Raw genomic sequence first — 23,578 nt, 5'->3', positions numbered from 1 at the left:
AGAACCTTTGAGAAGTTGTACCATGTGCTGAAATGTGAGCTGCCAGTAGACTCGGTGATCATCTCAGCAGCTGTCTCAGCAGAGCCAGAGCTCCTCTTCTCCCTGGAGGCCCTCGAGGTGGGGGAAGATGAACACACATTAGAGGGGACTTTTCTGAGCCCAGCTGCCCCTCACAGTGTTCCCTTAATATGCCACTCTTCCCCTTCTTCCTTCCCGCCCATCCTTCACCATATTTATCCTTCAGGGAACCTGGCACACAAATCAAAGTGTTGCCTTTCTGTTTGGAAGAGAAGCCATCTCCTTTAAAAAGTAACCTGACATCACCAGCCCCGGCCAGACTTGTTGATGCCTTGATGCCTGGACAGAGTTGGCCTCCCCGAGGCCCATCTGTCCTGAGCGCCAATCTACTCTGCTATGGGAGTCCAACCCTTTCCTAGGGTAGGACTAGGGCAGCCTCTCCAGATTCTTCTTTGTTAGTCTCACTGGAACAAAACAATGTGGTGGGCTCAGAAGGTCGGTCAGCATTGCTTTTCTGCTTCTCAGCAACTGTATATAGCTGTTTCTGAGGCTCCTGAGAGAAAGGTTTATGGGACCCTCAGGATTCACTCCTCCCTAGAGCAGAGGCATCAGTAAATTCTGTTGATGTTTTTCCACCCAACATTTCTTGATCAGCTAACGTGTATGGCACTGTGCTCTGTTACATAGGCTCAGCCACCTCACCTCCAGCAAGGAAAATCTTGCCTAGGAATGTTGGGCTCAGACAGTGAAGCAGGTTTGTAAAGAGAATTTCCCTCATGGAAGATCACCATTCCTCATCTGGCATGGGTTTTTGCCTCATGTGCTCAACATACGAACGTTTATTAAGGACTTGTCATGTGCCAAGCACTGTGCTAGGCCCTGAGGATACAAGTGTGACCAAGACTGGTCTGAGACCTCCAAAGAACTCACAGTCTAAGATAGACAAGTGACAAATAATTATAACACAGTGTGACTAATACCAAGCAGAGGTACATACAAAGCACAGCTGGGAAGAGGTTGAGAAAGATTCAGAAAAGAAGGAAGGGGAGAAAGAGCTAACATCTGGGCAACATAGACCCTATCTCTACAAAAACAAAATAAAAATTAAAAAATTAACTGGGCTTGGTGACACGAATCTATAGCCCAGCTACTTGGGAGGCTGAGGTGGGAGAATCCCTCAAAGCCCAGGAGTTCGAGGCTGCAGTGAGCTATGATCTTATCATAGTACTGCACTCCAGCCTAGATGACAGAGTGAGAGCCTGTCCCTAAAAATACAAACAAGTATTTTTGAGTTAATAGCTGTATATCAGGTACCGTGCTAAGTATTCAACCTATATCACATAATTTAATCCTCATGATACTCATATGAGTTGAAGATTAATAATTGGCCAAAGGTCGTACAGCTGGTCAGGGGCTGGCAGAGCCTAAAGCCAAACCTAGAAGTGGGCATTGTAAACTGCTGGCATCTTGCAGCAGACAATGAGAAGGGCAGTCCAACAGAAGGATCAGCCTGAATGAATGAAAGAGAAGTTCACTTTAGAGAACTAGTTCACCAAGACCCAACATGCCAGAGGGAAAATGGAGAACAATGAGGCCTGAGAGGTTAGAACCAGCTCATAAAGGGCCTTGAAACGCTGTTGAAGAAACCTGGACCCAGTCCTGTGGACAGTGGGAAGTTTCTGAGGATTGTATACAGTGGGCAACATGGTAATGGCTAACATTTTTACAAAGCATTTACCATTGGCTGGGTCTCATAATAAGAGCCTGCATGAATTATCTCACTCAGTCCTAACAAAGACCCAGTGAAATGCTATTATTTTATTCCCATTTTTCAGATGAGGTAATTATCATTTGGAGGGGTTCAGTTATGTGTCAAGATCACAGGCTGGTCTGGGACAGAAGCTTGGCTCTATATGACTCCAGAGCCCATGCTTTTAACCAAGACCAAGAGAACTAACCCCATGTCCCTGAGGCACCTATGTCAGATTACGAGTCACTTTCTCTGCCACTAGAATGGCACTAGTTACACAGTGAACTATGATCTCATGATTCCACCACTGCACTCCAGCCTAGGTGACAGTGAGAACCTGTGCCTAAAAAAAAAAAAATTTTTTTGAGTTAACAGCCACATACCAGGTACTGTGCCAAGTACTCTATCTACATCACATAATTTAATCCCCATGATAATCCTGTGAGTTGAAGGTTTGGTCACAGGAGGTAGATCGACATTGCTGTTCAGCAACTGTGGATCGCTGTATCAGGGGCTCCAGAGCATGGGCTGTAAAGTCACACAGAGCCAAGCTTCTGTCGCTGGCCAGTCTGTCCCCTTGAGCACATTATGGAACCCCTCCAAATGACAGTTACCTCATCTGAAAAATGGGAATAAAATAAATACTATTTCATTCTTGGGAGAAATGCGAAAATGGCCAGACCCTGAAATCCCCTTCTGTGTTGTGTGGTTCAAACAAGGGCTGCATTGCCTTAGGTCGTCTCCCCAATCTGCACTCGGTGCGTGTGGGAGCAGGAGCTGGGGCGCGGGTTCGCCAGCAAGAGTAGTTAGAAACAATTCTGCTCCCTGACAAGAAAATAACAGGAGCCAGAACTAAGGTCTAGCCCAGGGCCTGGCACACGGTAGGCGCTCAATAGTTTGTGGAAGGCAGGGAGGGACCATGCGGTTGAAGAAGGGATTAAGACGTGTTTAGAGATGAAACGACTGGCCTTGGGGACAGAGGAGATGAGACGAGGTGTATGGTAGAAGCTTCAGCATTCCCTCCCGGAGTTCCGTCTCATTCTCTGAAATTCCTTCTCCATCACGCACTCCAGGCTGCGAAGACGAGGCGGAGTGTGGAACGCGACCGGCGAGGGCAAGCCCGGGGCTGGTGGAGGTTACCTGGCCGCGGTGGGGAGGCGCGGGGCGGCAGGAAAGGCGGGGCAGCGGGGCGGGAGGTGTGGCCGGCGGGCGCGGGCCTGTGATTGGGACTCTGTGAGAAGGCCTGGGATTGGAGGGGCCCGGCAGAGCCCGCGAGGAGGTGACGCGGCTGCGGAGGTGACGCGTGCGGTCGCGCGCCCCTTCCGGCGCGGGGAGGGCGCTGAAGATAGGGGCCGCTCGGCCGCAGGCCGCCTCCAGCGCCGCGGGATGTAGCGCGGGGGACCGCGGCCCCCAGCAGAGCCCGCCCGCCCGCCCGGCCGTAAGTCTCCCCGGGGCTGCGCTGTGGGCGGGGACTCGGCGGGAGCGCGGGACCCCGGGGAACCGGCCCAGGCCTGCGGAGGGGACAGCCGTTGGGGGAACCCGCTCCGACGTGCCGAGGGTCCCGGGCCTCCGACCCGGAGCCGCCCGGCCTCCGGGCGTCCAGGCGGTGGAGGTTGTAAACATTTCCGGCCCCTCCCACTGCGCGCCGCCTCCGAGGCGTCCTAGGTGCGGTGGGCGCAAGTCCCCTGCTGTCCCTGGCTGTTCCCCGACTCCCGGCAGTTCTGTGAGTGCTGCGCCCTTAGCCCCGCGGGGTGGAGATGCCTGGGTTCCCCGGGTCGGGACCAGTCAGCCAGAGATAAGCCTGGCCCCGAGGCCCGCGCTTGGGGAGGGAGGGCTGCGGGCCTAGGTCGCGAACCGCCTCTCAGCGGGGAACACCCGTCCAGGATGGCTGGGAAGCCCTGAGGTTCCTCGACCAACCATCTTTGGCAGGTCAGGCCATGACAGTGCCCCCACCTTGAAGAGGTGGGAAGGGAGGTTGGTGATCGCTCTGCAGGATTAAGGTAATCCTGAAGACTGAAATGCGGGGCAGAATCTAAGCTAGTTTGGAGAAAAATGAAATTTCATTACCTTGGAAATCTAGAATTGATGTATGCTTTCTTCTGTTTAAGAATTTCGGCCTTCAAACCTTCGATTTTAAGAAAATAGATAAGTGCTTTCCCTCAGTTTCTGGTGCTTCGTGGGAGAATGGGAAACTGACAAGGCCAATTTCAGTTTACACCGTTTCAGGTGTCAGAGGAGCACTAGGAGGCCATGGTACTTTGCTAGATTTCCCTCAAGTAATTTAGAAGAGGGGCTAGAAAATACAGCAGAGAATACATAGGCTGCCGTCTTCAAAACAAATGAAGATTATAATGGCTGGTTGTTTTCTGAAATGAAGTAATAGTGGGGTCTGTTCACTGCTTTTCTCTTTTGCTAGTAGTTGGGTAGGCTGCAATGGTGCAACTTCGGTTCCTGAGGTTGTATATTATCTTTATCCTGCCAGGAATTTAGAGTGGTGCTAAACAGACTTCAACGTCAGTGTTCCCAGTTTGCAGCCACTACATTTATTTATTCCAGAAGTAACTTTTATGTACCCATATTGTGATTTACACTTGGGAAGTCAGTCATAAAAACTGATGTTACCTGTGACGGCCCATCTTAGGGTAGACCTCCGCAAAACTATACCGAATTGCAGAGTAGAATCTGAAAGCCTTCTATTCTCCGTGGTCAAGATTTTGCTAGCAGGTGGGAGAGAATCTCAGAAAAGTAACAGGAAGCAACATTAATCCACTGATCTCCATTGCTGATAGAAAAAGTACACCACCTTAAGTAGGCTTTTAGGCTATTTTCAGTTTCCTCAGTCTGGCCTCATTTTACCTTTCCAGGACTCCATGGAAAGATGAATTGTTTACTGCCCTAGGGACTGTGTTCCTTCACGGCTTTGTTCACGCTGTGTACCCTCCTCTAATGCCCTGTTTCCATCTCCATCTATCAAGATCCTTTCATAAAATCTTCTGCAAAACTGTTTTGATCACTTCAACTAAAGTTGCACTTTTCTTTTGAATTCCTCCTGCACATAATGGCACTAACCCTTGTAGTAATGTCTTAGGAAAGTTACTTCCCCCATTTAGAGGCCAACTATTTCAAGCCTCTGACCCCACTTTGCCGTGTCTCTGTGGCCACAATACCATGCATACTGTAAGTAATCAATCGGTATTCTCAGATTAATGAAGTATAGAAATTGCCCTTCTTTCTAGGCCAGAACGTTTGTTCTCTCTTTCCATAGGAAATTTCCTTTGACTTCTAATACAAAGCCAAACTGAAACCCTTTAACATTCCTGCAACATTATCCTGTCCTATCTACTTATTATCACACAGGTAAAATAAGCAGTCGTCTTTATATCTAGAAACTTTGTTAATTATGGTGAAGTTTTTTCTTGGACCACTTCCTGGACTTTGTTCCTCTCACCATGCTCAAAGTTGATTCCCTTTTTCCTGCTCAGAAATGTTGGGGGCATAGGCTGGGCACCTTGGCTTACACCTGTAATTCCAGCACTTTGGGAGGTCAAGGCAGGCAGATCACAAGGTCAGAAGTCTGAGGCCAGTCTGGCTAACATAGTAAAACCCTGTCTCTACTAAAAATACAGAAAATTATCCAGGTTGTGTGCACCTGTGATCCTAGTTACTCAGGAAGCTGAGGCAGGAGAATCATGTGAACCCAGGAGGCGGAGGTTGAAGTGAGCCAAGATCATACTATTGCACTCCAGCCTGGGTGACAGTGGGAGACTCAATCTCAAAAAAAAAAAAGAAAGAAAGAAATGTTGGCGACATGAATGATGTTACAAATTTTAAACTTTGTAACTATCTTGGATTGAAAAGATCCTTGAAAGTACCCTCTAGCCAGACCACTTCCATATATGGGTCTAGTTTGCTTCTGTTTCCTTAAGGCTTCTGGAGTACATGGTATAAAGTGAGTACTGTATTGTGCAGTTGTATTGACCATGTATCTGTAATGTACTTGAAAGATGGACATTAAAAATGGGCTCTCAGCCAGGCGCAGTGGCTCACGCCTGTAATCCAACACTTTGGGAGACCGAGGCAGGTGGATCACCTGAGGTCAGGGGTTCGAGACCAGCCTGGCCATGATGATGAAACACTGTCTCTACTAAAAATACAAAAATTAGCTGGACATCTGGCAGGTGCCTGTAATCCCAGCTACTCAGGAGGCTGAGGCATGAGAATCACTTGAACCTGGGAGGCGGAGGTTACAGTGAGCCGACACCATGCCACTGCACTCCAGCCTGGGGGAACAGAGCAAGACTCTTGTCTTAAAAAAAAAAAAAAAAACAACGCAGGGCTGGCATTGGCTGGGTATGGTGGCTCACACCTGTAATCCCAGCACTTTGGGTGACTGATGCAGGAGGATTGCTTGAGTCGGGGGGTACTAGGCTGCAGTGATCTGTAATCGCACCACTGCGCTCCAGCCTGGCTCACAGAGCAAGACCCTGACTCCAAATACAAAAAAAAAAGAGAAACAGAAAAAATGGACTGGCATTAAAATCTTTCATATGCCTGTATACTGTTTACTTTTTTTGTCATGACATTAGGAAAGTTTGCCTGTCTGTTAGGGCTCAAAAACACCCCTTCAGTCAGGCACAGTGGCTCATGCCTGTAATCCCAGCACATTGGGAGGCAAAGGCAAGGCGGATCCAGACTAGCCTGGGCAACATAGTGAGAAAAGGTCTGTACAAAAAATAAAATTAGCTGGGCATGGTGGCACATGCCTGTAGTACCAGTTACTAAGACTTGGGAAGTTGAGGTAGGAGGACTGCTTGAGTCCGGCAGGTTGAGGCTGCAGTGAGCTGAGATGACACCACTGCACTGCAGCTTGGGTGACAGAGCAAGACCCTTTCTTTAAAAAACAAACAACCAAAAAACTTCTGTTGGGGAAGAGCTACAAAGGAAGTCAGATTGTTTTTCAACTGGGAGGCTTGACATCAAGTAGGAGAGCTGAGGCCCTATTGCTGCAGTTTGGTGATTTCAAACATGTGCCTTTGCTTTGACTCATATTTCTCCAACACAGCTGTGAAACTATCCTCCTAACAGATGGTAGATAGGGGGAAAGCTGGCTGTGTTCTTTATCTGTACTGCTAGACTGATCTTGCTTTAGCACAAGAATCAAGCTAGGCATGGATAGAGCCTAGCCATAGAATCTCTAAAGGCCTGGGAACCCCAGATTAAAAACTCTTGAAGCTTTGTCTTCGCCTCCAGGAAAGGTGTACCGTAGCCTAGAAAACTTGGGAATTGGTTCACAGTATAAATGTCTCCAACACCTGTAAGTGAAATAACTCTCCAGCTAACTGACTGGTGATTAAAAATCAATCTTTTCCCCAAGTTTGGCACAGGATTATCTTATTTATAGGAGCACAAACACCTCCCTGCTCCACAGCTTTACTCTAATATCCTAGGTTTATCCAGTTGGAAAGCTTAGTGGTAAAGGTTTATTAGCTTGAGTTGAAGAAATCCCATCAAAAATGCACTCAGTGGAGTCTGGCTGAAATAGAATTTGCTATATTGGGTGTGGCAAGCTTGAGGGGAAAGGCATTTCCTCTAAAATACATAAGGATATAGAAAGCTGGCAGAGAGTTGGCCCTCCTAGGATCATTCTAACACCTTAAGGATTTGTTCTGATTTTACATCATAGACTAAAACACACTTGTAATTCTCCATTGTATGTGAGTGGTCCACCCCAGAGAAGTGGTATTTTCAGATCCTAGGATTATTTGCTCTTCTTTCTTGCCAGACGTCCGATCCCTATCTCTCCCTTTCCTGTCTCTGTGTTGCTACAGTTTAGAAGACCAAACTGGACAATGGACTTTGCTCACTATGATGACATGATCTCCATTGACCTTCATTGTATGTACTTTAATGCATGATGATATATTTTGTGTGATGAGTTGCAGCTTACTATTAGTTGTGGTATAGGTAGTAGTGATAAACGAGCTAGAGGGAATCAGAAGAATTAACAGAAAATGATTTGGACTGAAAAGGGAAAAGACTGTGATGATAACCAGAAGACTTGAGGGCATGAAAGCTTTTCAGATCAAATGATGAAATTAGTAAGAATGCCATGCTGGATTCTGCATGTGATCTTAGGACCCTAATTGCCCAACTTAAAATTTCTCTATATTATTCTCATCGCCTCTACTAAAATAGTTATATAGCACTCAAAATAACTGAATTTAGCGTGTGACCATTCTAGTTGAGGGGTTCTCTCTCTCCACTGCCCTCCTGGAGCAATCAAATTGTATCACTTATTTTGTGCATATCACAAACTGCCTATGTTATCTGGCTCTTTGAAAACAATGCTATAACTTGTTCAACTTGAACTTTGGACAGTATCTTAGAATGCCTTAGGGTGCTAGTCCTAAATACAGTTGCTAAATATTCAATTAATGTGTTGACTTACTCTCGGGAAAGGGATAAAAGAAGCCACCACAAGCACAAGAAAATGCACATGAACCCTTACCTACATAGAAGCTAAGTTGTATGCTCTCAAGCTGGAATTTGCCCCCTTCATTCATTCGTCTTGAAATATGGGTTCTAACCAAAATAAGAGATATTATTATTCTGTAATCCATATATTGCATCCCAGAACCAGAATTTTATTTTGTTTTGTTTTATTTCTACCCTGTGGCCTGATATAAATTACTACCAACAGTATTCCAAGCTAAGTGTGCCCCTCTTTTCAGACTTATTAGAGATGCCCAAAACTATTTATGTTTTTTGCTCACCATATAAAATATTTTTTAGTAAAGCTGTCGATTCAGTAGTACTTCACTTTGAGGAAATACGTTTTGAGGTTAGCCTATTGAGAAAGACTTCCCAGTGTCCCTTCTCACGTGGGTTGCCCATCTTCAAGGTTTTCAGAAGCCTCTAGTTTCCTGTTCTCCTTGAGTGCAGTTGCTCACTGTGACTGTGCTGGCATCTCATCAGAGCCTTGCATATTTATAGGAAGAGGAACTGTCTATGTGTTGACACCATATAAAGGTCTGCTGTATAGCAAGTTATTGTTTTTGTCTCTCTTGGACTAGATTTGCTGGTTGCTTTCAGCTGTGCTTGTGGGTTGAGCATAGCATGACTCACAACTGTTTAGAAGTTTGAGGATTGCCCTTACCTGATGTGTTAGGAAGTGTTCTCCAGAAAGAACCAATAGGATACATACATATGGATAGAGGGGGGATTTATTAGGGGTATTGGCTCATGAAGTTATGGGGGTTAAGTCCCACAATATGCCATCTGCAAGCTAGACAACTAGGGAAGTCAATAACTGTCTCAGTTTAAGGCTAAAGACCTGAGAACTCAAAGGGCTATTGGTGCATATCCCAGAATCTTAAGGCAGAAGAACCTGGAGTTTCTGATGTCCAAGGGCAGGAAAAGAAGAGGGGGAGAGAGAGAGAGAGAAAGAGAGTTTGGGGGTCAAAGAAAGAGATTTATAATCCCTGAGAAGGAATTGTGATTACTCTTAGATAAAAAAGAACACACGATATCAAAGATATTTGTATGTATAGTGAACTGCCATGGATGACATAGTGTCTCCCTCGTGAGCAAAGTTATGTTTACTGTCCACTGTAAAAGACTGGGGCTCCCTAAGCTTAAGTTTCCTCTCCCGGAATGCAACCCATTCCATGCACAGGTGTTACCTGGCCCTCCCTGCATTTCAATGTGGTTATTTGGGTTTGGGTGGGGCTTGGGTGGATGCAAGAATATGCTAATATTCTGGCTACTGCTATTGCTATAACTAATAAAGTCCATAGTATGGGGAGTGGGGGTGGGGAAAGTACTGATAATTTACAGCATAGTGGAAATCTTTGGAAACTTTCTCCCTCTTGCCCTCTTTTTTTATTTGCATTTTCCTGAGGCCTGATTAAAGACTACTGCTAAACTCCAACCCAGGAAAATCCAAAGTGTCTGAGATTTTTCCTAGAAAATGGAATTCTGGGTTTTTCTGATTTTCTGTGTGCCTGTCTCTAGTTTCTGAAATACTCTTTTGAGTGGGGCTTAGATTGTGGGTTGTGGTGGTTGAGACAAGTTGTTGCGGAGCTGGTTATTAGGTATGCGTGTGGCAAAGGGCAAACTGGGGCTGCCTCCTCATCTTCAGCTTCCTGCTTCCAGGTAAGTTCTTGCTTGCTTGCAGGACAGATTGTGACAAAAGCTTGTTATCCCAGGGTTGAACTCAGGCTATAATCCTATAATAGAATTAGTAGACTTTGCAGAGAAATTAACCACTAGGCATCTGTCCCACAACCAAGTTCCTTTTGTATGTATGACACGTTTATCAGAGCATTTGTAGATAATTGTAGATAAAGCCTAGCTGAGTTCAGTTGGCATTTATTTCATTTCTAAGCCTGGGTGATCTTATAGTATTTGCAGCCAGATGTTGGCTTTATATTTTTGTTCCTCAATCTTAGAGCTAGACCTTTCTTGGGCAGAGTAAGGTTTGGGAGTGGTAGGTGAGACTCTTCTGGCTAAGTGGTTCCATATCCTTGGGAGGGAGTTGAGCGTGGGTAGCTGGTTTTCTGTGGTGAAGTTGGGTGCAATAACCATAGATCATTTGAAGGCAAGCAACTTAATTATTATATTTTATTATAATAATTATTTCCAACCTTACCTATAAGATTAGTGAGGTTCTAGGTAAAGGTTGACATTAAAGAGGGAGGACAGAATAGATTTCATTTAAACAATTAACTGTTCTTTAGAATTGGAGACAATATATGGGTTGGTTAGCTTCTTATTCAATATTAGATTATAGAAATGAAATATAAGAGGAATAAATTGTCAATCCTTCATGTTTGTGTTTGCTTTTAGTGTCAACCATCACAGGGAGATCTCTGCCCCCAGGGGCTGAGAGACCCCAACCTTTCCCCAAGCTGAAGCTGCGGGGTATTGAGGTACCAGCCAGATGTCTTCCCACAAAGGATCTGTGGTGGCACAGGGGAATGGGGCTCCTGCCAGTAACAGGGAAACTGACACGGTGGAACTGGCTGAACTGGGACCCCTGCTAGAAGAGAAGGGCAAACGGGTAATCTCCAACCCTACCAAAGTAAGTCATCTTCCCAGGAGTCACCCCTTGTCCACTTTCTCTCCTTAGAACTCTGTCACTTTCTCTTTTTTTAAGATCTCACTGTCCCAAAGGAGGAACATAGCCTGGAAATATCTCTACCCAAGTCCCTATGACACTATTATAAACGTCTCATTTTCTGTTTTCCTCATTGTAAGCTTTTGGGAGTTCACTCATCTTGGTAACCCCAGTACTTAGCACAAGGCCTGCAGTCCAATAAATAACCAGTAAATGTCTGAATGAATGAAGGAAGCAGTCAATTAGGACGAGGTTTGACTTCATGTAACACACAAAAATCCATATAGCTTTGACAAGACAGAAGTCTCTCAAGCAAAAGCATTTCAGAAGTAATCCAGGACTGGTATGGAGGCTCCACCACTGTCAGGCACCTGTGTTGCTCCGCCATCACTCTAAATATGTTGCCCACATTCTACCCACCATGAAAGAAAAAGGAGGAGAAGAAAGTCCCTCTCTTTCCTTTTTATTTTTATTGAGACTAGGTCTTGCCATGTTGCCCAAGCTGGTCTTGAACTCCTGGGCTCAAGTGATACTCCTCCCTGAGCCTCCCAAAGTGTTGGAATTACAGGTGTGAGCCACTGTGCCCAGCCAACTCTTTCCCTTTTAACAGGACTGTCAGGGCTGGGCACAGGGCTCACACCTGGAATCCCAACACTTTGAGAGGCCAAGGTGTGTGGATCACCTGAGGTACAGAGTTCAAGACCAGTCTAACCAACATAGTGAAACCCTGTCTCTACTAAAAATGCAACAATTAGCTGAGTATGGTGGCACATGCCTGTAATCCCATCTACCTGGGAGGCTGAGGCAGAAGAATCACTTGAACCTGGGAGGCAGAGGTTGCAGTGAGCTGAGATTGCGCCATTGCACTCTAACCTGGGTGACAAGAGTGAAACCCTGTCTCAGGGAAAACAAAACTAAATAAAGGCACTATCAGGAAGTACCTCCTAACACTTGGGCCAGAACTTACTTACATAACTATATTCAGCTGCAGTGGAGGTTAGAAAAATGCAGCTTGAATAAAATTGCAGTAACACTGTCACCCTGAACAAAACCATGGACTTGGTTACTTAGGAAGAGAGAGAATGGATATTGGGGTAGGCTGACTGGAAGCTGTAGCACAAAATCTAAGATGGACCATGTGTTTGCCAGGGACCATCAACAACAGGAGAGGTATAGCCCAGAGAAGGAGTTGAACTGCCAGGCTCTCTATAGCCATGATTCAGAGCCTTGGGATAGAGAGAAAGTTCTCTCCCTTTCACAGCCAAGTGCTCTCCTGGGTGCACTCTTTCAGGCCCTGTTGTCAGTACTGCTGTTTTTCTCCAAACCAGTTCTGAGGCCCTGGTACTCCTGGGAGCTGCTATAGATAAAAAATGTTTCAGTCGTGACAGCATCCCCAGAGTCAGTGAACAGGGAACTCTGAACACAATTATTGTTAAGGAAATCTCTGAGACTCTGTCTTTTTCATTGTTTTGAAAACATAGACTGGGTGTAGTGGCTCATGCCTGTAATCCCAGCACTTTGGGAGGCCAAGGTGGGAGGATAACTTGAGGTCAGGAGTTTGAGACCAGCCTGGCCAACATGGTGAAACCCCATATCTACTAAAAATATAAAAATTAGTTGGGTGTGGTGGTAGGTGCCTGTAATCTCTGCTACTCGGGAGGCTGAGGCATAAAAATTGCTTGAACCCAGGAGGCAGAGGTTGCAGTGAGCAGAGATTGCACCACTGTACTCCAGCCTGGGCAACAGAGGGAGATTCCATCTCAAAAAAAAAGAAGAAGAAGAAGGGCTGGGCACTGTGGCTCATGCTTGTAATCCCAGCACTTTGGGAGGCCGAGGTGGGCAGATCACCTGAGGTCAGAAGTTCAAGACCAGCTTGGCCAACATGGTGAAACCCTGTCTCTACTAAAAATATAAAAATTAGGCCAGGCGCGGTGGCTCACACCTGTAATCCAAGCACTTTGGAGGCCAGGGCGGGCGGATCACCTGAGGTCGGGAGTTCAAGACCAGCCTGACCAACATGGTAAAACCCCGTCTTTAAAAAAAAAAAAAAAAAATTAGCTGGGTGTGGTGGCATACACCTGTAATCCCAGCTAATCAGGAGGCTGAGGCAGGAGAATAGCTGGAATGTGGGAAGCGGAGGTTTCAGTGAGCCAAGATCACACACTGCACTCCAGCATGGGCAACAGAATGAGACCCTGTCTTGAGAAAGAAAGAGAGAGAGAGGAGAGAGGGGGGATGGTAGAGAGAGAAAAAAAAAAAAAAAAAAAAAGTAATGGCCAGTAGAACTATTTGGGAAATGGGGGAAGTTGAGAACCACTGTCCTAGAGAAAAGGATGTTATTCAGTGCCTAGAGCTGGTGTGCTAATCTTGCATTCCTCCAGTGCTAGTCTGTGACAGTCCTTCTCTTACGCACTGCACATAGAATGTTCACTGCAGCATTTATGAAGGATTCGTAAGTCTCTAGTGTTGTAGACTCAGTATGTGTGCTTTTGGAGAAGAGACCACAAGACCCTCTGTAGGAAAGAGGCTGGGCAGAAGGCATTAGGTTTGGGTTTTTCTGGGTCTCTCTGCTCTGGAATAGTACAGTTTATGAGATGACTCCCTGGATTGCTGTGGTTTTTTACCCCGCAGGCTGAAGAAGAGCAAACATGCCCAGTGCCCCAGGAAGAAGAGGAGGAGGTGCGGGTACTGACACTTCCGCTGCAAGCCCACCATGCCATGGAGAAGATGGAGGAGTTTGTGTACAAGGTGTGGCCAATGAGCTTCTGCCCTGGAAGGGGAAGGGCAGCAGGCTTGTCTGGGATGTTCCCAGCCAGCAAGCTTGTGCTGGGTCGAAGAACTTTTACTCCTGGGAAGGAGTGGATTTGTTTTTTTTCTTTGGTTAAGATGAGGTAAATCAACATGAAGCTGGCTAAATTTTTACTGCCTACTCTGTGAGGCATTGTTCAAAATATATTCTTAAAACAGGGGTTCTTTTCTATGCAAGGGGTCCCTTTGGAAGTCATCAAAATATTTCAGTATGACATAGTAATATGAGTGCCTTTATTAACACATTAAATATGCATTAGTGATGAGCACTCATGTATTTTATTAAAGTTTGCAATTTCTGAGTAGTGATAGAGTATTTTGAAATACCTGCAGGACTTGTGTGAAAGTATCTGATTTCTATTGGTGACAAAGCCACAAGTTCTACTAATACCGTGGTTTGTTGCCTATGCTTATAATTGAGGAAAATGCTCAGTTTGTTTAGAGCTAAATGGAAATACAGTTTTTTCCCATCATTCCTCAGATCCTGTCCATAGTGCATGGATCCAAGATTAAGAACCCCTACTCTTAAAAGACATGGGGCTGGGTGTGGTGGCTCACGCTTGTAATCCCGGCACTTTGGGAGGCCGAGACAGGCGGATCACAAGATTAGGAGATCGAGACCATCCTGGCTAACGCCGTGAAACCTTGTCTCTACCAAAAATAAAAAATTAGCCGGGCATAGTGGCAGGCGCCTGTAGTCCTGGCTACTTGGGAGGCTGAGGCAAGAGAATCCCTTGAACCCAGGAGGCGGAGGTTGCAATAAGCTGAGATCACGCCACTGCACTCCAGCCTGGGCAACAGAGCAAGACTCTGTCACCAAAAAAAAAAAAAAAGACGTGGTAAGAACTTCGAATCTAATTGGGGAAGGGAATGGTACAGAAGGTTGCAGTGAGCCACGATTGCACACTGCACTCCAGCATGGGACATGAGGTAGAATCTCCTGGAGAGGGGTAAAGGAGGATTCTGTATGTTTCTTAAAACTATGTTTATGAGCCGGGCACAGTGGCTCAGGCCTGTAATCCCAGCACTTTGGGAGGCTGAGGTGGGCAGATCACAGGTTCAAGAGATCGAGACCATCCTGGCCAACATGGTGAAACCCCATCTCTACTAAAATACAAAAATTAGCTGGGCGTGGTGGTGCATGCCTGTAGTCCCAGCTACTTGGGAGGCTGAGGCAGGAGAATTGCTTGAACCCAGGAGGTGGAGGTTACAGTGAGCCAAGATCACACCCCTGCACTCTAGCCTGGCACCTAGCAACAGAGCAAGACTGTCTCAAAAAAACAAACAAACTATGTTTATACTTTTTTGTTTGTTTTTATTCAGTATATCAACTTTGAAATTTCAAGTATCCTAAAGGAGGTTGTACCATATTTTCTTGAAAGGTTGAGAAACACTGACCTAAAACTTCACCAGATAAACTAACATGAAACAAAGACAAAGGGATTTTTTTCTTTTTTGAGACAGAGTCTTGCTCTGTCGCCCAGGCTGGAGTGCAGTGGCGCAATCTCAGCTCATTGCAACCTCCGCCTATCCCAGGTTCAATTGATTCTCCTGCCTCAGCCTCCCAAGTAGCTGGAATTAAAGATGCCTGCCACCACACCTGGCTAATTTTTTGTATTTGTGGTAGAGATGGGGTTTTACCATATTGGTCAGGCAGGTCTTCAACTCCTGACCTCAGGTGATCCACCTGCCTCAGCCTCCCTTAGTGCTAGGATTACAGACCTGGATTTTTTTTTTTTTTTTAGACAGAGTCTTGCTCTGTCACCAGGCTGGAGTGCAGTATCACAATCTTGGCTCACTCCAACCTCCACCTCCTGGGTTTAAGCAGTTCTCCTGCTTCAGCCTCCTGAATAGCTGGGATTACAGCTGCGCACCACCACAGCTGGCTAATTTTTGTATTTTTAGTAAAGATGGGGTTTCACCATGTTTCACAAGGTCAGGCTGGTCTTTAACTCCTGCCTTGTAATCTGCCTGCCTCAGCCTCCTAAAATGCTGGGATTAACAGGCGTGAGTCACTGTGCCCAACCAGATTTTTTTTTTTTAATGTTCAGAATATGAATCAGGCCTCTACTAGCCCTGTTGGTGCTATGTCTTGGATATCTCCCGGTCCAGGCTGGTTCTCCACTATTACCTAGGACCATTCAGAGCCTGATTGACATCTTTCTAGACTGGTTCTCCATCATTGCTTGTCCTTGGGGAAGGTACTTTTCTCCAGTGCCCTACCTAGAGAAAGTGTGTATGTTCTAGGTCTGGGAGGGACGTTGGAGGGTCATCCCATATGATGTGCTCCCTGACTGGCTAAAGGACAATGACTATCTGCTACATGGCCATAGACCACCCATGCCCTCTTTTCGGGCTTGCTTCAAGAGTATCTTCCGCATCCATACAGAAACTGGCAACATCTGGACCCATCTGCTTGGTGAGTGATTTGGAAGGTTAAAAGTTGAATTTGTTGTCTCCCTAACTGCCAAGGGATTATAGAGCCAAACAAAGGTGATCGGATTGATTATCAGCTGGGGTTCTGTCTTTAAACTGCTAGTGACTTTAAGCTAGTGACCTTGGTTGACCCTTCATCACTGATCTTTAAAACTGAGAGTAAAAGGCTTAGAAACCAAAGAAATTGGAACTAAATATTCTTTTGTGATCCCTGGCAGAACTGTTCTAGGTGGGGACAATTCCTTCTACTTCATAATTTCCCACTGTAAAAGTAAAATGTCAGCATTTCAAAAACCGGACCTTTTGTCTGGTTTTTTGTGACTGGTGCTGCTTTCTTTGAAACGTTGAACTGTAGTTACACAGCTAAACCTCATAGCTTTCTGATTTTTTAAAAAATGTCAATAGCTCTTGGGGAAGGGGGTTTTGGTTACATGGATGAATTATATGGTGGTGAATTCTGAGATTTTAATGCACCCATAACCTGAGTAGTGTACATTGTACCCAATATATAGTTTTTCTATCCCACACCCCTACCTCATCCTCCCCCTTCTGAGTCTCCAAGTCTATTATATGACTCTGATTGCCTTCGCATACTCATATCTTAGCTCCCACTTATAAGTGAGAAAATATGCTGTATTTGATTTTTCATTCCTAAGTTACTTAGAATAGTGGTCTTCAGCTTCATCCAGGTTGCTGCAAAAGACATTATTGCATTCCTTTTTGTGGCTGAGTAGTATTCCATGGTGTATTTATACTGCCTTTTCTTTATTCACTCATTGGTCAATGGGCACATAGGTTGGTTCCATATCTTTACAGTTGTGAATTGTGCAAGAAACACATGTGTGCATGTGTCTTTCTCATATGACTTCTTTTCCTTTGGGTAAATACCTAGTAGTGGGATCGGTGGATCAAATGGTAGCTCTATTTTTAGTTCTTTAGGGAATCTCTATACCTCTTTCCATAGAGGTTGTATTAATTTATAATTTACATTCCCACAAGTAGTGTATATTCATTCCCCTTTCACCACATCCATGGCAACATCTGCTGTGGTTTTTTGACATTATAATAATGACCATTCTTGTAGGAGTAAGGTGGTATCTAATTGTGCTTTTAATTTGTATTTCCCTGATGATTAGTGATGTTGCCCATAGCTCACTGATTCAAAAATGTCAACTGTCAAGTGTACGCAGTCTATTTTTCCTTACAGGTTTTTTCTTTTTTTTTAATTTTACCCTCCTGCAGGTTTTGTGCTGTTTCTCTTTTTGGGAATCTTGACCATGCTCAGACCAAATATGTACTTCATGGCCCCTCTACAGGAGAAGGTGGTTTTTGGGATGTTCTTCTTGGGTGCAGTGCTCTGCCTCAGCTTCTCCTGGCTCTTTCATACCGTGTATTGTCATTCAGAGAAAGTCTCTCGGACTTTTTCCAAGTGAGTGGTAAGAACAGCATAGGAAAAGACTGCACTGTTGTCACATCTTGAGATCCCAGTGCTGACTGGGTGCTAGGAGCTGTGTAACTCCTAAAGGTTTCTTGGTATGCCAGAGGAAAGGCTTTCTGTTCTGTGGGGATACTGGGGTGATGAAACCTCTTAAACACTTCATGAACAGACTTACTGTGTCCTCCTCAACACATGGAGACCAATTGTGGATTATACTTTCTACCTGGAAAATACTGTCTTTTGTGAGGCTTGGAATGCCAGTAGGCTGCTTTCCAAGACCTTGTACCCATTCCTACAGTAACTTACTGTTGGCCCAAGCCAGAGTAGGGCGTGGTAAATTGTCTATGCTTCCTTCTGCTGGTGCTCCTACTCACCAGTCAGCTAAAGCTTATCTTTGCTCCCCATGCATTGCTGGGAGCTCCAGATGTCCATCATTGTGTGCTTTCTCTCTTCCCCAGCTGTGAGCCTGGGGTTCTATTTGTTTGCTTGTATTTGTTGTTATTGTTGGTTTGGGTGGTGTATTATTTTGTTTTTCCTAATAACACCAGTAAGAAGGGTACATGTTCCTCATTTAAAAAGTCAACTAAGACAGAACAAGCTAGAGTACCCCTTAATACTACCTCCGATTTAAGAATTCTGTTTTTAGAACTAATTCTAACAGAATTGGAGACTTTTCAAAGCCCTTCCTGAGTGTTATGCTGGGAACCAGCTGGATTGTGATGGAATTTCTAAACTCAAATGTGTACCACGGGAGATACAGCTGTTCACTAGTAAGGGAAAGGGGATAGAGTTTTGAGTGGGGATTCTTAGAGACTTTTTCATTGTAAAATCAAAGTTACCTTGTGGAATTTTAATCCAGAATACAGGATAGAGTATATGGGAAGTGAGGGGATGGTTAAATCTGGGAGCAGGTGGAGAACAAAAAGCGCTAGTTAAACGGACCATACAAATTCATTTCGCCCACTGATTTGTTTCATGTTTGTGGTTTTTTTTAGACTGGACTATTCAGGGATTGCTCTTCTAATTATGGGGAGCTTTGTCCCCTGGCTCTATTATTCCTTCTACTGCTCCCCACAGCCACGGCTCATCTACCTCTCCATCGTCTGCGTCCTGGGCATTTCTGCCATCATTGTGGCACAGTGGGACCGGTTTGCCACTCCTAAGCACCGGCAGACAAGAGCAGGTAGGTCAGAAGACATATGTAAACCTCAGAGGTTTTGGACCTTAGGCCTGATAGGCTCAAACCTATCTGAGCCTTAAGGTTTGCAGCTTGAGAACCCCACCCAAACCCTGATTTGCATTTCAGAACTTTCAAAACAGCATCAATTTCAAAGCTCAATTCTCCCCCAAGTGTAGTACTATTTCAGTAGAATGCTAGGACAGATCATTACCCAGCTGGTCAATTAACTGCAAGCAGAGATATAGCTACTCTTAGACATGGTTTGTGACAGTTTAAGAATGTAGCAAGCACAGTAATTTTATTGACCCGAGTCCCAAGCACTCAGACCCAGGGATTAAAATTAAACACTCAGAGGCATTTTACTAAGGGAAAAGAATGCTTGGTTTGGTGAATGAAAATACCTTGAGCATAAACACTGGTAACAAAGTAATAGCTACAAGCATAAACATCTGTGTGTTGTCTCATCGCATCTAGAGTCTGATTTTAAGCTTTTATTACTTGCAGCAACACCACCAATTACTGCTAGTCTTTAGCCCCTTTACAATTAATATCTGCTATGTTTTAACCTTCAGTTAAAATAATTAAATGTTGGCCAGCATGGTGGCTTATGCCTGTAATCCCAGCACTTTAGGAGGCCGAGGACGATGGATCACTTGAGGTCAGGAGTTCGAGACCAGCCTGGCTGACACGGTGAAACCCTGTCTCTACTAAAAATATAAAAATTAGCTGACATTTTGGCAGGTGCCTGTAATCCCAACTACTCGAGAGGCTGAGGCGGGAGAATCACTTGAACCTGGGGGACGGAGGTTGCAGTGAGCCGAGATCACACCACTGCACTCCAGCTTGGACAACAGAGCGAGACTCTATCTCAAAAAAAAATTAATAATAATAAAATATTTATCAAGCACTAGCCACATGCCATGCACTGTGCTGAAACAATGGTATCTACAAAGATGGAGAGGTGGTCTCTTCCCTTCAGCTACATGTAGTGTAATGGTGTTGAGACAAGTACACTCTTCCCTTGCTCTTGCCTTATCTGTGTGTCTCAGCAGCTACAGGATAACTGCTTAGCTGGGTATATCTGTCTGCTCAGGAGGTCAGAGTCTTGGTTATGTGAGAATTCTATGATCTTAGCAGGAAGCCTGTCCTACGCTTCTCTGACTTGGTAGCCAACTGAAGCCTTGCCATCTAAGTTGTGTACCCAACTTAGCCAAAGGGTCTTGACACATCATTTTTACTTAAATTCCTAACAGGTAATTCGAATATGAGATGTTTGTTCTTAGTGCTCCTTAAAAGCTGGTAAACACACAGTTTCTTCCCCTTGACGACATAGAAGAAATATCTGCTGAGTGTTATCCATCTTGTAGCTAAGTTTCCTAAACATGTACTCTTCATCCAGAAATAGCTAATTATCATAAACATTTGAATTCCAGAGTAAGACAGCAGTGCCTTCCATGTGCTGGCTGTTTCCTTGCTTGACAGTCTGATGTCTGTTCTGTTCAGGGGTGTTCCTGGGACTTGGCTTGAGCGGTGTCGTGCCCACCATGCACTTTACTATTGCTGAGGGCTTTGTCAAGGCCACCACAGTGGGCCAGATGGGCTGGTTCTTCCTCATGGCTGTGATGTACATCACCGGAGCTGGCCTTTATGCTGCTCGAATTCCTGAGCGCTTCTTTCCTGGAAAATTTGACATATGGGTAAGAAATGAGTCTTCCAGCAGCCCAAAGTTAAAGGTCTGAGGAAAAGGTGGTAAGAGACTGGGATCCTAGAGTGTTAGGAGGTACATACACATACATTGGAGGAAAATTGTCAATATTTAACACTTTGGTGTGTCTCTGACAAGGACTGTGTTTTTAAAACTTTCTAAATGTACCACTTTTATGAGATTAACATATTTGTTTAATTATGGAGAAACTAGAAGGAGTGAATGCTTTCTCCTATTTGTTTCTTATTCCTCCATGCAGTATCCTAAAGGCTCTTCTCTTTTTATTTCTGCAGTTCCAGTCTCATCAGATTTTCCATGTCCTGGTGGTGGCAGCAGCCTTTGTCCACTTCTATGGGGTCTCCAACCTTCAGGAATTCCGTTATGGCCTAGAAGGTGGCTGTACTGATGACACCCTTCTCTGAGCCTTCCCACCTGTGGGGTGGAGGAGGAACTTCCCAAGTGCTTTTAAAAATAACTTCTTTGCTGAAGTGAGAGGAAGAGTCTGAGTTGTCTGTTTCCAGAAGAAACCTCTTAGAGAATTCAGTACCAACCAAGCTTCAGCCCACTTTCACACCCACTGGGCAATAAACTTTCCATTTCCATTCTCCCAGCTGGGGATGGGGCATGGTCAAACTTAGCCATCCCCTCCTCGGCAGTCACCCTCCTCAGCAAGTCACCTACTGGCTCCTCACAAAGACAGTACTTTGAAACTCATGTTGAGATTTTATCCTCTCCTCCAACCATTTTGGGAAAATGATGGACTGGGACTCTTCAGAAATTCTGTCTTTTTTCTGGAAGAAAATGTCCCTCCCTTACCCCATCCTTACTTTGTATCCTGGCTTATAACAGGCCATCCATTTTTGTAGCACACTTTTCAAAAACAATTATATACCCTGGTCCCATCTTTCTAGGGCCTGGATCTGCTTACAGAGCAGGAAGAATAAAGCCACCAACTCTTACCTAGCCCAGCTAATCATGGAAGTGTGTCCAGGCTTCAAGTAACTTGAGTTTTAATTTTTTTTTTTTTCTTGGCAGAGTAATGTAAAATTTAAATGGGGAAAGATATTTAATATTTAATACTAAGCTTTAAAAAGAAACCTGCTATCATTGCTATGTATCTTGATGCAAAGACTGATGTTAATAAAAGAAAGTACAGAAGACACTTGGCATTCAAAGATTTCACATATATGTTCTTGATTATTTGCACAGAATTCCAAAAGATTAAGTAATACCAGTGATAATTTCAGATTCTCCTGAGGCACAAATTTGAATCATAGGCATTGACAGGGTGGCACATGAAGGCCAATAAATGATCTTAACTGAACTTCTAGCATCTGTTCCCTAGTATGCCTCTTTTTAAATGTAATTATTGCATGGACTATCGTTTTTAATTTTTTTTTTCATGGAGCCATTTGGAAAAAATAGACCATCTTGTTAAATCAGTATGCGATAGTAGTGTTCAATAATTAGAAGGTTCTCAGGGCCGGGTGTGGTAGCTCATGCCTGTAATCCCAGCACTTTGGGAGGGGAGGCAGGAGGATTGGTTGAGGCCAGGAGTTCGAGACCAGCCTAACCAACATGGTGAAATCCCGTCTTTACTAAAAATACAAAAATTAGATGGGTGTGGTGGTAGGCACCTATAATCCCAGCTACTCAGGAGGCTAAGGCATGAAAATCACTTGAACCTGGGAGATACAGGTTGCAGTGAGCTGAGATCACACCATTGCACTCTGGCCTGGGCAGCAGAGCAAGACTGTCTCAAAAAATAGTAGTAATAGGCCAGACACTGTGGCTCGCACCTATAATCCCAGCATTTTTGGGAGGCCAAGGTGGGTGGATCTGAGGTCAGGAGTTCAAGACCAGCCTGGCCAAGATGGTGAAACCCTGTCTCTACTAAAAATACAAAAACTAGCTGGGCATGGTGGCAGGCACCTCAGGAGGCTGAGGCAGAGAATTGCTTGAAACTGGGAGGCAGAGGTTACAGTGAGCCAAGATCGTGCCGCTGCACTCCAGCATGGGTGACAGAGCAAGACTGTCTAAAAACAAAAAAACTAATAGTAATAATAATTAGAAGATTATCAAAAGTGTTAGGATATATCCCAAAGTTTAAGGATATATCCCACATTGCCTAAGGTTGCCTCATCCAGGGGTCATTCCATGCCTTTCAATGCTATTGTGAATTGTACTCAACCTGACGTGACATTAGATAGCACAGTGATCATTTCTCAGCGAATGCAGGCAGTTTAAGAGAAGTCTTCTCAAGTTAAAGTTGGGTTCACATCAAGGATCAAGTTTCTAAACTGGAAGAACAAATGATCCTTTTAGAAAAATAATCCACCTACACCAACAGGAAAAGTTTGTCTGCCTCAAGTGGTAACCAGGGAAATGTAAATTAAAACCAAAATGATAAACTGTCTCCAGCCAGATTGAAACCAAATTAGAAGGCTATTATTGAGTGTTGGTGCAGATAAGGAGCAGACCAGTTGCTGCTATGGAAGTGTACACTGGCAGCACCACTTTATGTGGACATACAGCATATACATGTTAACATTCAAACATTTCACGAGACACTATACAATATGAAGTGCATCTGATATCTAACCTAGGTTACTTCACTTAAAAATACCACTGGCTGACCCCTAAATTGTTCTCATGACTCAGTAATAGGTCACTACTCATGCTTTGAAAAACTGCTCTGGAAAAACTTGGCTTGTACCAATGGGTTCATTGCAGCTATTTGTAGTAACAAAATATTGCAAACAAACCAAATATCCAAAACTGTTCGGTGGAAAAATGTATCCTGGTATATTCATATCATGGAACACTTGGTGGAAATGAATTACAGTGACAAGCGACAACACGGTTGAGCCTCAGAAATAAGATTGGCAGGAGGGAAGGGAAGCAACAGTGAGGGAATACATTGGCATAATTGCATGTAAGTAAAATCAAGAACGTTGCAAAATTAATGATAGGTTTAAGGATACAAACGTGGTAAAAACTTTAAAGAGGGAATTTAAATTCAGAATAATGTATACCTCTGAAGGACTACAAATCTTTATGTTATTTTAAATTAGGTAGTGAAGACCAGGTGCGGTAGCTCATGCCTGTAATCCGAGCACTTTGGG

At 44.6% G+C, this 23,578-nt stretch overlaps 1 protein-coding gene across 5 annotated transcripts; it reads left to right on the top strand.

Annotated features, from left to right (window-relative positions):
- The first annotated feature begins 3,073 nt into the window (after window positions 1-3,073).
- Window positions 3,074-21,615, top strand: ADIPOR1 (adiponectin receptor 1). 5 transcript variants are annotated; one of them, XM_035281504.3, is made up of 9 exons: window positions 3,074-3,206; window positions 7,597-7,663; window positions 10,616-10,850; window positions 13,518-13,634; window positions 15,942-16,113; window positions 17,373-17,559; window positions 18,564-18,751; window positions 20,252-20,445; window positions 20,747-21,615. In XM_035281504.3, the coding sequence occupies exons 3-9, from the start codon at window positions 10,710-10,712 to the stop codon at window positions 20,873-20,875; spliced, it is 1,128 nt and encodes a 375-aa protein (XP_035137395.1). In that variant the 5' UTR covers window positions 3,074-3,206; window positions 7,597-7,663; window positions 10,616-10,709; the 3' UTR covers window positions 20,876-21,615. The 5 variants fall into 5 exon arrangements, with proteins under 5 accessions (XP_035137395.1, XP_035137392.1, XP_078212981.1 ...); XM_035281501.3 differs by lacking the exon at window positions 7,597-7,663; XM_078356855.1 differs by lacking the exon at window positions 20,252-20,445.
- The last annotated feature ends 1,963 nt before the right edge of the window (window positions 21,616-23,578 follow it).

The sequence above is a fragment of the Callithrix jacchus genome, chromosome 19, assembly GCF_049354715.1.
Source record: "Callithrix jacchus isolate 240 chromosome 19, calJac240_pri, whole genome shotgun sequence".
NCBI lineage: Eukaryota > Metazoa > Chordata > Mammalia > Primates > Cebidae > Callithrix > Callithrix jacchus.
Note: the sequence above shows the minus strand (reverse complement) of the source record. Positions and strands in the feature narration are given on the sequence as shown.